The 18264-nt window shown below is 38.0% G+C and overlaps 1 protein-coding gene across 2 annotated transcripts in view; it reads right to left on the minus strand.

Annotated features, from left to right (window-relative positions):
- Window positions 1–1430, minus strand: part of Ace2 (angiotensin converting enzyme 2) — a 42055-nt gene extending 40625 nt beyond the window's left edge. The window contains exons 1-2 of one of the 2 annotated variants that reach the window (XM_042680522.1): window positions 1366–1430; window positions 403–692 (exon numbers count right to left, since the gene is read on the minus strand). In XM_042680522.1, the coding sequence (XP_042536456.1) occupies window positions 403–588 (186 nt within the window). In that variant the 5' untranslated portion in view covers window positions 589–692; window positions 1366–1430. Of the gene's footprint in view, window positions 1–402; window positions 1051–1365 lie in introns of those variants that run through there. The other variant, XM_042680521.1, reaches the window with a different exon arrangement.
- Between the last annotated feature and the right edge of the window lie 16834 nt (window positions 1431–18264).

An 18264-nucleotide genomic window follows, 5' to 3' on the forward strand; every position in this document is an offset into this window, starting at 1 on the left:
CTAGTGCTTCAATAAACCTCCAGTTGTATTTTTCACATAATATGTTATTAGGAGTCTTTATATATTTCTGTTGACATTACTAGCTAGTGAAAATTGTTAACTCAATAACTATGACATTTCCCTAAAATGCTTTGGAACACTGATTATGAATCTGTTAACTTTATAAAAGCCATTCACTTATTTCTGGAATCTGGACTGAGACCAGTATGTTATCCTGTAACAACTTTTCAAATGAACTCCAAGGTCAATTAAGTTTAGTCATTTGGGATTCTAAAAACCAAAAATTCAGAGGTAAATATACAACCTTAATGCTAAAAGATTTCTTTTATTTCCCTATTTAGTTTTATAGGCAGTAATCACTTACAAGCAACAAATATCCCCTATGAAGCCGTGAGAACTCACCATTCTTTGGGCATTCTCCTCAGTAATATTAGTATTATAATTCCAAGAAGCAAGTGAACTTTGATAAGACAGGTCTTCAGCTTCCTGGTTAAAATTGTCCAAAAATGTCTTGGCCAGTTCCTCGATGGAAGACTGAGAAGCAGTTACAGCAATAAGGCTGAGAAGGAGCCAGGAGGAGCGTGACATCTTTCTCCGTGCGCCAAGATCCCATCCACTGAACAACTTTCCCTAGAGTAAAATCTCGTGAGTTTTGCTATCTCATCAGCCTTTGAACTTGGGTTGGGCACTGACTGAGAAGGAAAGACCAAAAAAAAAAAAAAAAAAGGAAAAAAGGAAAAGAAGAACAAAGCAGTAAATAATCTGCTGAACTAATAAAAAAATTAATCCTGGAAATGACAGATATGTAAACAGATTTTAGAAAGATTCTTTAAGTAAACCAAATAAAGACATGTTATTCATTAATCCTAGAAAACCTTAGCTGTCCCAGCACTATATGGCCAAATCAAAACTTGGACATTTGGTTAATATGTTCCTAAAAAGCTGTTAAAGATACACTGAGGGTTTTATGATTTTACAGTAATGAAATAAAGCTAGAAATAAGGATTATAGGGGTATTGTTGGCATTTATACGTTTTTCTGACAATTCCATTAATAATCAGTTCTCCTTCCCTTATTTTTATATTCATGCATATTTTTAAAGAAACTTATTACTCGGGAAAGAAATTCTCTGACAAATAAATGACCTTTTCCTTTGTCTTTATGGAATTTCTCTTTTTTCCCTGATCAATTTTAATTTCTGCAGCCATTTTTTAAGTATAAGACTCTGTCCATTATACAGGTTAACTCTTTTGATCTGGCTTTGGAAAACTTAAAAAAGGCTCATTTGCTATTTCTGAGATGACCATGCTAAACATTAGTTCCATGATTTACTTCATGAAAAATACCTCCTTCCCCTTCACTTACCTGTTTAAAACTCAGTCAAGATCATAAGAAAATAATAGTTGCCCCACATGGTAAGAAATCTGAAGAGTATCCATGTGGAATTCTGGTCATCCACACTCATGGGATCAGAGCAACATAGAATGCAAAGGGAGTTTAGTGGCTATCCAGATGAAGTTCAAGTGCTGGCTCAGTGTTCTCAATCCTGAAGTGCAAGTATGTCTTAGAGAAAAGAAAGGAGTCACTTTAAATGGCAAGGTACATAGGCCTGCTTCATTGTGATTATGAAACCTTCACACAGAGAAAACATTTCTTCACCTAGAAAAACAAGTCTTCCAGGTTCAGATGAAATGGTAATAACCTAGCCTTAAAAATTCTACTACTGCACTAAATTTTATTGAAAAGTTGTACATATTATAGAATAGGAAAAAATAACAACTGTTGAAAATGTTTTAAAAGTGTTATAATATTGTATTTAAGTATCACAACAAATCTATAGGCAAATGTTTCATTGTCATTTTATGGATTATGAAACTGAGCTTATATAAATTGCCAGATCTCACTCAGTAATTAAGTGGTTGAGCCAGGACATGGATCCATACAGACTGATTAGCCCTTGGCTAAGTAGTAGTATTGTAGTCTAAGAGCAATACTAGAACCATAGGTAAAGAACAGTAGAGGTACTGATCCTCTAGTAAAAATGATGGGTGTGGCTTCATTGCACCAAATACGATTTTAATTCAATACCTTTGGAGAAATAAAAGTTACCAAATTTTAATAATAATAATAATAATAAAGACTTTAAAGAAAATAAAATGGAAGAAATCTGTCCAGAAATTACAATAAATTTCCCTACACATTCAAGGGAGGTGAAATCTCCTCACTGCTCAGACACATTAGGAGAAAAACAGGCAACAAAAAGGGGAATTGTACCTGAATATTAGAAGAAAGATGTTACATAAATAAAAACTGAGGGGCTGGGAAGGTGGCTCAGTGGTAGAGCGCTTACCTTGCATGCCTCAGGCCCTGGGTTCGATTCTTCAGCACCACATAAGCAAAAAGAAAAAAGCCAGAAGTGGGGCTGTGGCTCTAGTGGTAGAGTGCTAGCCTTGAGCTGAAGAGCTGAGGGACAGTGCCCAGGCCCAGAGTTCAGGGCCTATAACCGGACCCCCCCCCCAAAAAAAAAAAAACTGAAACACACCTTTACTCAGATAACTTCCTGAATAAAATATGAGGATAAAGGGAAAAGGGGAATACAACCCTCCAAATTTAAGGGCTAAGGGGATATAATCCTCCAAATTTAACTCATTGAACCACAAAATAAGATGGACATGATCAAATTGAAATGTAGAAAGTATAATCCATGCTAAAAATAGATGGACACAAAGCCTGTGATAGAGGTAAGGCAAGAAAATATCGGAAGCCAAGAAACTGAGAAGCAAGGAAGTGAGAAATTTTCTTACAGTGATTCTGTAGGAAAACCAGCTCGTGATTGCCAACTGCAAGAACTGACTTGCTAGAATTTCTCTACACTCTCCATTGAGAACCTGCCAGTGTACTGACAATAACTTGGAAATGATCTCTTTAAGCTCATTATGAGAATGGAAAAAATCCACTGAAGACCTAAGGGCTGGATGCTGGTAGATCATGCCTATAATCCTAGCTATTCAGGAGGCTGAGATCTGAGGATCATGATTCAAAGCCAGCTGTGGCAGGAAAGTCTGTGAAACAATTATCGCCAATTAATCACCAGAAAAACCAAAAGTGGTGTTGTGGTGGCCCAAAATGGTAGAGAGCTAGCCTTGAGGTAAAGAACTCCAGGATAGCACCCAGGCCCCAAGTTCAAGCCCTATGAATGACAAAAAAGACCTACAGGATGGGACCCAGAAAAAATAACTGCCCTGAAAGAGCATGCTATCTTTGGGAAATAACTGAGGACCAGAAAAATTAGAAGATTGGACATGCAAGAAAGTTTAATTTTCAAAAAGTTTGGAGATGAGGGTGGGTTTCATACAGGGAAGAGTTCATCTTTGAGACACTTGACAAAATTATAAAATATATTTTTTAGGGATGGTCATGATAATGCATGCCTGTATTCCCAGCTATGACAGAGGTATCAATAGGAGGATTCTATCCAAGGTCAGCTCCAGGCAATCAGGGGGTAAAAACTAAGAGCAGAAAGTACTAGAGACATACATCAAGTAGTAGAGTATCTGCCTAGCAAGCATGAGGTCCTGAGTTCAAAGCTCAGTACCACATACTTGGGAAAATGTATGTCTGCCCTATTAGAGATAAACTAGAAATAAATCACATGTGGCAAGTGGCCATGAGCAAGCAAGGAGCATGAGGCCCTGACTTGAAGACCTGGTACTGGTGCGCGCGCGCACACACACACACACACACACACACACACACACACACACACACACACACAAGTTCATTTGGACTGCAATATTCTGCCTTTGCTAGTCTGGGATGAAATTATAGGATGGAGGAGTTGGCTCATAGAATGAGCAGAGTCATTTATTAAAGAAAAGGGAGTCAGCCAGAGAGTCTGCTTGAGCCCAGCCCTGGGGAAAATGTCATTTGCACTGATTACCTAATTGTGGACAGTTCTTGTTATCTAATCTCCTATATACAGAATGAAGAAAATCTAATCTATCACTGCTGTCTTGAAGGAGAAGGAAATATAAATCACTCCCTCCCAATTCTTAAAAATACTGTATCTGTGACTGCATATACATTGTACCAGGCTCTGTATATGGACCCTTCACAAAAAAACATGTATAGACAGAACTTGTTTGATCCATTTTATAACTAAGGAAACTGAGTTCCTAGTTTTCCCATGACTAGCCTAAATTCCTATAACTAATAAGTCATGTGACTACACTTGGATTGCAGGTTATAAAGAGATTCATACCTTCTGTCTGTGAAATTACAGGTGCAGTTGTCTGCTAATCTCATGTAGGGCTAGTAAGTCCTCATCAACGTGGAATGTTCTGAAAATAAGCAGACCTAAACAAGCAAAACTAAAATTCATTGCCTTGATTATACCAGTTTGACATTGTAACCCCATTTTGAGTCAGTTTTTTTTCTAAAATAGAGTCCATTCTAATGAGAATGGAATATTGCTTGGATGTTATTTTTGCTTTTGTTTTCACTTTTTTAGATGATTCAGTCTCCACCTTGAACATTATTTACTGGCTAGGCTACATAGCATGATAATGACTATAAAGCTTTATTAAATTGTTCCACATAGTCTTATTGCTACTAGTTCTGCTGCCTAGGCACATTTTTAGTTCACTATTACTATGACTTCTTAAGAGTATCAGCTTCCAGTAGCCCTTCCCATCACAAATCCTTTCCTAGTTTTTGATCTGCTATCTGCAAAGACATAAATGTAAACTAGATAACCATGGAATTCCATCCGGAAGCTCCATTTTCATAGGCTCAAGCCTACGTGGGGCTTTTTTCCCTCTGAGCAAAGTGCATAGACTTTGAGATCCATATTTCCCTTACTGCTCAACTTTTTATGTACTTCCATCTGAGTCACAAGTGGCAAGGTTGCAAATAGCTATAGCAAACACCTCTTCCAGTTCCCCAAGTTGCAAATATTGAAGAAGAAAGGATGTTCTGTGCAATTTCTTATCTTAAAATTGATTGAGTAATACTTCTAGATATCAAGAACACAACATAGAGAATTTTTAAAGTTTATGTGGCTAAGAATTATTTATATTTAGTACAATTGATTTTCACTATATGTTTATCACATTATAGTGAATGTATAAGTGTTTTCCAAAAAATAAATAAACAAGTTGGCTTTTCTGTGCAAAAGGAAGCTCATTCCTATTTACATGTTGAATCACAAAGCAATCTCTTTTTCCTACAGATAGAACAAAAGAGTATCTTCATTAACCGACTTGACAAATATTTTCAACAGATTTCCAAATTTGTGAGGATAAATTGTCCATTTCAGGGAGGCTGTACTGATTATGACTGGCTGGAATTTATGATGGTTCCGCTTTTGCCACAGTAAATCTAATTTATTCTCTTACCTAGATTCTACAAAAAATTAGATAGTAGTAGAGAAAGGGAGACACTAATATAAATTCTTATCTCAGGCTTTAGAAGCCGTAAGCTTCTAAAGTCTTAAGTTTAAAAGCACTCAGCTTCTGAAAGTTTGAGATGTTTTTTACATAAGTGATAGAATCCATGATATAATTTGAATAGAAGAATGCTATGATCTCACATTTAAGAATTACTCTGACTTCTGTATGGAAAATAAACTACAAATGGGGTGAGACTATAGACAATGAGACTAAATATGAGGAGACTAGTACAATAACCACTGGAGATATGGTAGTGGCTTGGTGGTAGCAGTGGAGTAAGACCTGAATGGATTTGAATACATTTAAAACTAACAAGATTTGCTAATGAATTGGAAGAGTCATGCAAGGGTTTATGGATTAAACAAATAGAAAGATGAGCTTCATATCAATTTAGATGAGGATAAATGCTGATAAAATAGGTTTGGTGGAAGTCTACACATTCAGTAGTTTGTGATATCTTTTTGAAACTCAAGAAATGATGTTGAGAAATTATTTGAAGAACAAGTCTGGAGCTCAACAGAAAAGACAGGGATGGAGAAATACATTTGAGAATTGTCAGGTACGATGGTTAGGCAAATATCTTTACAACTAAAACCAAAAGGAAAATATCTTACTTTTCCAGGATCTCAATGTAATGAAAATGATTACTTAGTCCAGGTCTGAGAAGTGGGATATATTGATAAAAGAGGGGGAGAGAGAGAGACAGACAGACAGACACAGAGAGAGAGAGAGAGAGAGAGAGAGAGAGAGAGAGAGAGAGAGAGAGAGAGAGAGATTGGTACAAACCTAGCTATTCAGGAGACAGACCTGGAGGACCACAGTTTGAAGGCAGCCTTTGCAAATTAAATTAAATTAAATTTAAAAAGTCTGCAAGATACCATCTCCAACTAACCAGCACAATCCCAGGCTGGAATTGTGGCTCAAGTGGTAGACCCTTGCTAACAATGAACAAGAAAGCCAATCAACAGTGTGAGGCCCTGGACTCAGGCTCTGGTACTAGCAGAAAGAAAAGGAGAGGATGTGAAATGAATAGAAGGTGTAATACAGTTTAATTCCAGAAACTTGGCCAGAGCATCATATGCCTTCACTACTTTACAGCTAAGTAGAAAAAAATATGTCTTGGGAACACATAGTGATTGAGTTGAAGTACAGGTTCAGGGAAGGCAGTTAACATACATGATAGCCAAATTAAAATGACTTAGACCTAAAACAGGTCAAGGATGCAGCAGTTCCAGACATTCAAAACATAGAAGTCATTTTGAAACCAGATTTTACCTCTCAGCTGGATTTTAAAGATGGACTAAAAAGAATTTTATAGATTGGTCAGTACCTAATTGCTGCCAAAATCTTACAATAAGCTTTCATTCTCATTGGCCTCTATTTCACACAGAATGTACCATATATCACACATAATTTACCTATGGATTAAGTGTAAGAGTCATGGCTTATGAGAACAATCAACAGAAAGTATCTTGAGATGGCAAAGACACATCTTGGATCTTTCATTGTCTACCTTCCTCTTCATATAAGGGATTTTTCCTGTTCATCTCATCAATGTGTCTTAGTCAAATCTAGGTACTGAATTCATCTTCAACCTCCTTACTTACTCAGAGAGTCTCTCTGACTACCTCACTAGAAGAGGAAATCTCACAGTGAGCTAATGAAATAATCCCAGAGAAAGCCAGCTGCACTTACTCCAAGGTCAAGCCTAGGAATGCTGACAAAGGATATAACCTCGACTTTATTAAACACTTTTCCTTTTGCCAATCTGACAAGTCAGAATTGTTTTAATGTTGTGACTTTCTTCTTTAGTAAGTCAAGGCACAGAACTCAGGCTATCTGATAACCTTATTAAACTGGCTCCTTCCCGCACACATAGAGTGCAGCATAGATATTAGCTCTGTTTCGACAAGTTCCTTCTTTCATGCCATGGCACCATCTACTATCTTATGCTGATAATCACATTCCACCAATTCATTTTCCCATCTTTTTCTCTGTCCTAGAATATGAGCTTCAAGAGGTCAGAGATTTTTCTGTTTTATTCACTACTATATCCCCAGCTTCTTACAAAAGTGACTGGCACATAATATCATAACAGGAAAACAATAAATATTTGTTGAATGAAGACATTGTATATTGTTATTTTTTTGCCAGTCCAAGGGCTTGAAAGAACCTGGAAACTGTCCCTGAACTTCTTTTGCTAAAAGCTAGTGCTCTACTGCTTGAGCCTCAGCACCACTTCCAGCTTTTTCTGAGTTGTTTTTTGGAGATAAGAGTCTCACATACCTTTTGACCTGGGCTAGCTTCAAACTGCGATCCTCAGATCTCAGCCTCCTGAGTAGCTAGGGTTACAGGAATAAGCCACCAGTGCCAGCGACATAACTCATTTTTAATGTCACATACTATCTATTTATTGGTCCACCCACAAGAGGTGATGTAATTAGATTAGAATCAGCTGATAAAAATGAATTTTGGGGGCTGGGAAGGTGGCTCAGTGGTAGAGCGCTTGCCTTGCATGCCTGAGGCCCTGCGTTCGATTCCTCAGCACCACATAAGAAAAAAGAAAAAAGCCAGAAGTGGTGCTGTGGCTCAAGTGGTAGAATGCTAGCCTTGAGCTGAAGAGCTGAGGGACAGCGCCCAGGCCCAGAGTTCAGGCCCACGACTGGACCAAAAAAAAATGAATTTTTGCTATATGAGATTTGGAGTCATGATTCCAGTTAATATTGGTGAAAATGGGAAAGAATAACATGATTATTATAAGCTAGGCATTGAGATAGGTAACTAGATGCCTACCAAAAGACATTGTAAGAGATTGTTACTACTTTTTTAGAGGAAGAAAATGATTGCTTACACCAAGCCACTTTTTCCAAAATCATACTATTTCTGAGTAGCAAAGTCAAGTGTTGAGTCTTTCCCTTGACCCAAACAGCTCAGTGTAAAATCAATGTTTTAGGTAGCAACAGTGGTGAGGAGACTGATACTGTGTAACCATCTTCATGTCACAATTATTTTGATGCCTAAGCTCATTGATGAATTTGAAACTGAGGTGTCAATGAATGAGATGACGGCAATAGAAATCTTTTCATTTATGTCATTACTTTTATTTTTTAAATGAGTCTGCTAATTATAGCACTGCTAATTTATTCATAATCTGGTGATGCTCCTGATTCAAGAGGTAAGGCAAGAATGCCAACAGTCTATAACATGGAGGTCCTTACATTGAGTGAAATAAGCCAGATCCTGAAAGACAAAATGTCAGTCTTGTAGAAGACTAGATTGAAATAATGTTAGAAAGGGCCTGGGTGGGGTGCTGGAAGGAGGGAAAGAAATTCAATAAAGAGCAGGAAATCCGTGTGGAGGAGTTAGCACATCAAGGAAATCAGAGTGGAGGAGTTAGCACATCAAGGAAACTATTGGTTAAAATATCTCAAAATGAATAGGGCAAAATTCCCAACACATCAAAGTAAATAGTGAGTGAGGAGATAGAAATGGTTATTACCTTGATTCGATTATTTCCCAGTATAAAGATGTACAAGTACCAAGTTTCAATTAAAAAATAAGAGAAAGAGTCCATATCATTGCTTGAGGCACCACTATTCTTTAACTATGGCCCTCATAGCCAGCTATAAACTTCAGCAAAGATGAGATAGCCAAATAATCACAGACATATACCAAGAGGGTGGGATTCTCTGGCAATAATATTGGATACATTAATTCTTTCAATGACAATGTATCAGGAGAATGATGATGATGAAATAATTATGATCCGAAGGCCCTGAGGGTACCACACCTATTACCAACAAGTCTGGTATGGGTGTGTTTACTTCAGAATAAATTAGTTAACATCAATTATAGAAACATAAGGTAACACTATGAATCACAACTTTGGGAATCTCTAGTATACATGACCCAGAATTCTGCCATCCCTTTTGCTTCATTTCTGTGCTCTATGAGATAATTATATCATCCCAGCTTTAAATATAACACATTTGATTCTTAATCAATGGTTGAATGACTGACTCAAAGTAGAATATATGATTAATATGGTGCAAACTCAAAATTAATCTTTGGCACTAATATTTAGCTGTTATAGTTTTATTCATTACAAAACTAATATTCCTAATGTCCTGAGATAAATGGTTATTGCAAAGACAGAATGGCACAGTCAGAGAATATGATAATGACTCAACATTACATAGGATTCTCTTGCCCATGTGCCCCTCTCTGACATTTTCCTCCTACAGATAAGAATGTATTAACCTCAGTGCTAATAAAGAGGATATAAACTTCAAAGCTTGAAGATATCAGAATATTAAGAAAACTTGTAGGACCAGGTTGAGGGTCAGAGTGAAACTTGCCTATCTAGTCTGTAGTACCAGAGAAGGAATCTTAATTGGAGCTTTAAAGTTTCTTCTAGCTTACCCTGTAAGACTGGTTCTGTGCCCAAGGATGTTAACATTTATTAGATTGTAGGACTCCTTTGTTCTCTCTCTCTCACCTAAGCAAGTGGGAGAGATTGAGAAAATAATATGAGGTTACAGTATGACCTCATTTATCCACAAGAGTGGATACATCATTTTGTATCCTATTATTGGAACTTTTAAGAAGGACTCATCTCAAAGTCAAAAATTGAAGGGCTGGGGAGGTGGCTCAGTGGTAGAGCGCTTGCCTTGCATGCATGAAGCCCTGGGTTCGATTCCTCAGCACCAAATAAGCAGAAAAGGCTGGAAGTGGTGCTGTGACTCAAGTGATAGAGCACTAGCCTTGAGCTGAAGAACTGAGGGCCAACGCCCAGGACCAGAATTCAGGCCCCGTGATGGATAAAAAAAAAATGAAGCTATCCATTGACAATATCCAAATCTTTATTTGTATCCATGCCCACATGAATATATACTCTTGGAATTGCAAAATTTTTCTTTAGCTTCGTTACCATATTTTAAGTAAAACCTCTTGGATTTTATGAATATGTACAAACCTAGTTTGATAAAAGCCTTAGTATTCATTTTGGCGATTGAGGACCCTCTTAGTACGTAATATGCCTGCTTCTCTTGAATCTCTTCAGGAGTCTTCCCGAGCTTAGAAATATGTTCACTGCAGAGGACAATTACAGAGGACAATTGGAATGCAGTCAATCTCAAAACAATTAATTTGCATTCTATCCAGAGAGGATCTATGCCAGCCTTGAGCAGAAAAATCCAAGCAGGAATGAAAGATCCTGAGTTCAAACTCAATTTGAACACACACACACACACACACACACACACACACACACAGACACACACACACAGACACACACACTCACTCACACAAGAAACTACTGTCCTAAAATTTAGACAATGTCATCATGGTGCAAAACACCATTTTTATATTTCAATGATAATCAGTGTTTCAATATTGGCAGATAAGGAAGCCAACTGTGTGTGGTATGATGGTATGATACAGCTATAATTATAGCTACTCTGGAGGTGAAGATCAGAAGGATCAGATTCCTAGGCAAAGAGTTAATAAGTCCCCATCTCAACCAATATCCAGGTGTGGTGGTTCACACTAATATTCTAGCTATAGGGAGTCATGGGCAAAATAATAATGGTCTAAAGCCTAGTGCAGGGAAAAGACATAAAACTCTATCCAAAATATAACCAATGCTAAAAAGGGCTAGTGGCATGGCTCAAGTGGTAGAGCATCTGCCTAGTATAAGGCCCTGAGTTCAAACCCCTCCTTGTAATGCCACAGAGAGAGAGAGAGAGACAGAGACAGAGAGAATATAAAGCATAGCAGGAGGCTGGCAGCTGGTGGCTCACACCTGTAATCATAGCTGCTCAGGAGGCTGAGATCTGAGGATCGCGGTTCAAAGCCAGCCCAGGCAGGAAAGTTCATGAGACTCTTATCTCCAATAAGCCACCAGAAAACCAGAAATAACACTGTGGCTCGAAGACGGTAGAGAGCTCAGGGAAAGAACCTAGGCCCTGAGTTCAAGCACCACGACCAAAAAAATTTTAAATTAAAATTAAAATTAATTAAGAATAGCAGGCAAAGCCTTTGATTGTCTTACTGGGCAGCTTGATCCTGTTGGGAAGCTGATTCCTACATGAATTTATCTGTTCAAGAAGTTCTTAGGCTGAAGTTCAAACTCAATTCCAAATATAGCATGAACCTAAAATTCACACATTGCTTCCATAAGCTACTTCTGGAAAATGGGGGTGTACATGGAGCATTGTGGATATACATCTGGTGCCTAAAAGTAACATTCTTTTTGAAAACCTGGAGAAACAGTGAAGGAGGACAAAATTATCCATGTTACTCATTTGGAATTTCAGCCAGGCACTGATCTAAAAAGAAAGTTCATGGTAATTAAAAAAAATCAGAGGTAGGTCTGGCATGATGACATACACCTGTAATCCCAGCACACCAGAAGTTGAGGCAGGAGGATAGAGTTCAGGGCCAGCTTGGTCTCATAGCAGTAAAAAAAATGCTGTCTCAATAATCAAATAATCAGATTTTAAATAAATGATACCCAAGTCCTTCTATTTCTCTGAAATGACATAGTATTCTTCCTGAGGGATGAGTAAAATTCCTCTGTGTATGTGTATATCACAATTGTTTGATACATCCATCCACCTGCTGTAGGGCATCTAAACTATTGGATATGTTGGATAGTGCAGCAATGAACATAGATGTGCAAGTGCCTTTACTATGTCTTGACTTACGCTTTTTTAATTTTTTTAAATTTTATTTGATTGTAAAGATGCTGTACAGAGGGCTTACATGAGTAAGGTAATGAGTACATTTCTTGTCAAGCATTGTTACCCCTTCCCTTGTTGTTCTTATAACCTTTTGGATAAAAATACCCAGTAGTGATGTCACTGGATTATAGGGTAGTTCTGTTTCGTTTTTTGAAGAATCTCCAAACTGCCTCCCATAGCGGCTGCACTAGTTTCCATTCCCTCCAACTGTGTAATAGGTTTCCTTTTCCCCAACAGCATTTATTGCTGTCCATATTCTGGATGATGAACTGAGATGGAATCTCTGTTGCTTTTTTCTTTGCATTTCCTTATGGCCATAAATGTTGAACATATATTCATGTATCTATTGGTCATTTTTGCTTCTTTTTTCTGAGGAGCCTGTTTAGTTCCTTTCCCCGTTTATTAATTGGGTTTCTCATTCTATTGAGGTTTAATTATGTTAAGTGAAGTAAGTCAGGCTCAGAGAGACAAATGGTGTATGTTTTCTCTTGTATGTTGTACTTAGATCTAAATTATGAACATATGAAAACATATATAGGGTCATGCATGTATCCACAAACATAGTATCTAAAGCATGGTATGTGCAGGGGAGGTTTAAAATGGTATAACACCTTCAAACAACTAAGTCATAATTTAGCTAAATGATTACAAGGAAGCTGCAACATGTCTTGTCAGAAAGCAAGGGGAGTTGGAATGGGGCAGAGAATGGAGAGAGGGTGAGTGAATGCAGTCATAATAATCAATGTACATGTGTGTAATGGAACTAGACAACTTGAGGGGAGAGGTGGAGTTGGTGGGAGAGATGGGAAAAACAATGGAAGGGTGACATTGATCAAGATGCATTACTAATAAATTGATATGTTGAATTGAAATCCCTTTGTATAACTACTTAAAGATAATATTTTTAAAAGATAGTCATCAAAGAAAATCAAACATTACCAATCCAGCACCCTGGAGAGTTCCACTGGGGTGACAGAACCTCTGCCAGCTAAGGAAAATCCCTGGACAAGCAGCTAAACTAGTATAGTAATGAAGTGGGTGGGAGAGGGTGTAATACATAGGGCAGAATGGATAGGAAATCACTTAGCTTATCTTTAAGGAGGGGGAGAGAATGAGGGAGAGAATTCCAGGGCATTAGCTCGAGTACAGACTTGACTTTGTATATTATAAATAATGGTTAACATTTATACACCAGGTGCTGTGTGAAGCATTTTACGATCACTATCTTCCTAAACCTTTACAGCACCCTATGAACAAAGAACTATTAGTTTTCATTTAAGAGGAATACAAATCAGGACTTTATGTACTTCAACATATAACGGAAAGGCTTTTGAGAAATACCATAAAGTATCTGTATTAGTTAGGTTAGTAATTAGTTAGTGTTACTCAATGAGAGAGTTGGGGTCTATCAGTATTTTTCAATGCAACTCCTGTCTAGTCCCACAAGTATATATAGTAGAGGTTCTGGAAAACTAATACAATTGTTGAAAAATAATCTGGATTTTTTTAACTAGATGAAAATGACAGAGTCCTTTTGTCTTGAAGTTTGCTGATGTCAAGATTACTGCCCGGAGAGCTGTTTCTTGAGAAAGAATGAGAAGGAAATGGACTGAGAGTGATCTACAAAAGCTTATGGTTAGTCCTAAGGGAGACTCACTTGACAATTGCAAACACCACTGCAGACTATTGAAGGATACTATATAGTCTGCCTCTCTGAGGGGATAGGACTTATCCTTGGCTACAGAGGGTTTGGGTATGGCCCTGGTTGAGGAGGAAGACATGGGTGGCCAGGGGTCTAATCAAACGCTGCTCGAGAATGGGCTTCACTGAGTCCCTTTCACCCATCCCGACATCTGTCCTGCTTCTTCTATAAGGCCCTTCGTACAATAGGTAGCCAACCCCCCTCCCATTGTATCTCTAACTGCGTGATGGGGAAAGCAGCGAGGCTGCGCTCTCCTTTTCCTCCGAAGTCATCCATATCCTCTCTTCATTCTTTATCTCAATTTTCTCTCCATTTATTATTAGTTTAGTTATGAATGGTTATGTTGAATAGATGCATGAGTATTCCTTATACTTTTTCTCCAGTTTCTTCTTCCTGTATGATCATTTTTATAATAAATAATATAGAGGATTTACAAGGGCTGAGAGGTGGCCTTGTCACCAGACACTTAGGCTTCTCTACCCTGGGGAAAATGAGTAGATATAGAGAGGTTTGAGCAAAGAGAATAATGTAGACTGATTTTCTGTTTGAACAGGGTGCATCATGGGCGTCTGCCTCTAAATTGGTCTTGCTACTAGGATAATGCGGAATGCAATTCCTCATTAGCACATTTTCTCAAAGTACAAAGAGCAAATGACTCAATCAACTTCTAAGTATATGAATTACACAAAGCAGTCTTCCAGAAAGCTAGGAAAATATTTTTCCTTTTGCTGGTACCAGGACTTGAACTCGGGGCCTTGTGTTTACTTCTTTGGCTGGTGCTCTATCACTTGAGCCATACCTCTGGCCTAGCATTTTGCTAGTTATTTTTGGAGATGGAGTCCCATGGAATTTTCTGCTTGAACTAAATTCCAACTAGCTTCTTACGTAGTCACAATGTCAGCCCCAATGCTTTCTTTCATATTAGGATTTGGTCTGGTTAGCTCTCATGGAAAACTTGGATGATGAAACTACACAGAAATAGACAAGCTATCTGCATTTATATTTATTTTATGAAACATGTCTAGAACTACCATCCCAGACATTTTTTCCTACACTGAGTTGGCTTTTAGGTGCCTAACATTTCCCAGTTTCATCAAGTAGTGTTTGCTAGGGACTTGGAAAGTAGACAGAAGCTATATTTCCACTTGCTTTACAGCATTTTATTTCCAGTACATATCAACTCACAATGTGTTCCCTCATGGCACATTACATGATCATTAAATTAAAAATGAGAAGTATAGTTGATGATTGACTGCTCCCTAATTGCCTAGAGTAATTTGTCAAAGGCAGAAGGCAGGAGACATAAACTCCATTTTGCTGCTATAGTAACTATCAAAACTACAGCACATCTCTACTAGCATAGAAAAACTTCCCCAAAAAGGATGTTTAGTGGAGCAGATCTTTCCCAGCAGAAAAAAAAAATTCCCACGCTATCAGAACAAAGTTATCAAAATAAGTTAATTCAGTGCTTTCAAAATAAGACACATAAATGATACAAATGTTTTTCAAATTGCTTTCATAATCTAGAGGTTTTTCTTAATATATGAAATTTAATATTTTATTTTTTGTTCATTTATATACTATAATCCTTTGGAAGCCACAAAACGTTGCAATATCTCAAAATTTATCTCTCCTAGAACAATAAATGCTTTGGTTTTTTTTTTTTAATGCAGGAACTGTGGTTTGAACTCAAGGCCTCCTATTCTTGCTAGGCTTTTTATTTGCAGCTGGTGCTCCATCACTGAACCATGCCCTCAGTTCCAACATTTTGATTATTAAAACAAGATAAGAGTAACATGGATTTGTCTGCCTGGGATAGCTCAGAACCATGATTCCCAGTTTCAACCTCCTGAATAGCTAGGAATATAGGCAAGAGTGCCCAGCTAATAGATGTCTTGTTGAGAACATATCTTAGATCCTACATGATAGTATATACAGCATATATTCACTTGATATTTACCAGTTCATGACTTCTGTATGGAAAGTTACACTATTCTTCTGGAGTATAAAACTCAGGAGGGTGTAAGATATAAAATGGTTCCATAGTAAATCATGCCTTTGCCACCCAAAGGATCAAATCCCATTCTCCTAAAAAGAGGCCCTGAGGATATTAAGAAGTATATTGCTCTCAAGACAAAGTGGTATCTGAGCCAAAAATCTTATACTCATAAATTCAAATTCTTCCACTTACAGAGAGAGAGAGACAGAGACATAGACAGAGACAGAGAGACAGAGAGACAGATAGCACTGATCATGTTGACTTTCAGTGCCATGAGGGCAGGGATTATGCTATTATTCTGACCACTGTAGAATAAATGAATTAAAAAAGGAAAGAAAGAGGGAGGGAAGGTGCTATATTAAGAAACTTGAACAGTGATTCAAGAATATTTTAGGGCTGAGAAGGTGGCTCAGTGGTAGAGTGCTTGTCTTGCACGCATGAGGCCCTGGGTTTGATTCCTCAGCACCACATAAACAAAAAGAAAAAAGCCAGAAGTGGTGCTGTGGCTCGAGTGGTAGAGCACTAGCCTTGAACTGAAGAGCTGAGGGATAGCGCCCAGGCCCAGAGTTCAGGCCCCACGACTGACAAAAAAAAAAAAAAAAGAATATTTTAGTGTCATGATACAGACATGCTAGAAACACACAGCCAAAAAGTCCCTCCTTGACAGTAAGAGTTTTAAGTGAGAAATATTTTAAATGCAAGCTAGAAGAATGGCCAGAGGAAAAGCTGGGCACCGGTGGCTCATGCCTGTAATCCTATCTACTCAGGAGGCTGAGATCTGAGGATCAAGGTTCAAAGCCAGCTGGGACAGGAAACTCTGTGAGACTCATCTCCAATTAACCACTAGAAAACTGGAAGTGATGCTGTGGCTCAAGTGGTAGAGCACTCGCCTTGAGCTGAAGAGATCAGGGACAGCACCCAAGCCCAGAGTTCAAGCCCCATGACTTGACAAAAAAAGGGAAAAAAAGAAATAGTTTGTAGGAAGTGGCGCTGGGGCTTAGTGGTAGAATACTGGCCTTGAGAGAAAGAGCTCAGGGACAGTGCCCAGGCCCTGAGTACAAGCCCCACGATCAAGAAAAAAAAAGAAATAGTTTGTGCAAAGGCATGAAAGTAAGAGATCTGTGGATTACTGTGAAACAGATGGAGAAAGACAGACAAAGACGGAGAGAAGAGGTAAGAAATAAAGTTAGAGAGGGAGATAAGTGTCAATCCTCAGCATGCCCTTATGTTCAAAAGTCTGGCTTTATTCTAAGATTATGAGAAATTATGTCAAAGTCATGGTTTTGTGAACTAACAAAATCAAGCTGGTGTATGGGTCATTTATTCAAGCTACATCCAGACAATTGAACAGTAGATATTTTGAGAGGCCTGCAGGATACCTTTTTACGTTTAATGCATATATCTCCAAATGCTAGGAATATTGCCTGCTGAATGCTCGCCACCCAGGCTTTCAACAGGAAACTGGTACTAAGCCACAGGGAACTATCTTGTCCCAAGAGAACATCCTCTCCTCTGAGAGCACCTATAGCCATGACGCCAAATGTGGAGATACAGGTGCCTGGCTCTATTTTTTCAAATAGTATACGTTTTTCATTTCCCTATGTTCATGGCTAGAATTCTAGGCACAACCTAGATACCTGAATATTCTACCTAGGCTGCAAAGGGTTAGCCACACTGCATTCATGTCTGGATATTTAACAAGGGAAATATCTCACCTGTTTGAATTTATGGCTAGAGTTCATTTCTTCTTCACTGTGTTGGAGACTATCTTTGATAACTACCAATTCCTAAAAGCATCCTACAATTTATTTTACATGGATTTTCTCATTATGGCTACTTAATGAATCTAGCATGTATGGGAAGTTTATACAAGTCTGCTAGCAAAGTCAACTTATACACAAAGTAACGGTATGAGTCTGATTTCTCATTGCTTTGCCATACTGCATGCATTAGAAGCGAACCATAGGTCTGATACTCACTCAAGAGGAGGAGATTACATGAAGATGTAAACACTAGGAGATGGGAATGATGGAAAGAAAACCTGTTTATCTGCCCCTCTTTCATTCCTCTATCTGAGAACACTCCCCAATAAACCTCCAATACAGTTACTCACCTTAAAGTCTGTATCCAAGCAATAACACTAGATGCAGAGAAGTCAGGTAGAGACTATTGCTATAACTTTAACTGTGAGTTATAGCAAAGAGAGAATGAGTGTCACATTGTATTTCCATTAATAAATATATAATGATCATTAGTAATATTTAAAATGACATATATCATACCTGGAAATTAAATCAAGTCTATAGTCGAAAGAAATCAAGTATGTCCTAAGACATGTGTACTCTCATGCAGCACTATCGATGATATCCA

The sequence above is a fragment of the Dipodomys spectabilis genome, unplaced genomic scaffold, assembly GCF_019054845.1.
Source record: "Dipodomys spectabilis isolate Male_0828 unplaced genomic scaffold, ASM1905484v1 ptg000061l, whole genome shotgun sequence".
NCBI classification, from domain to species: domain Eukaryota; kingdom Metazoa; phylum Chordata; class Mammalia; order Rodentia; family Heteromyidae; genus Dipodomys; species Dipodomys spectabilis.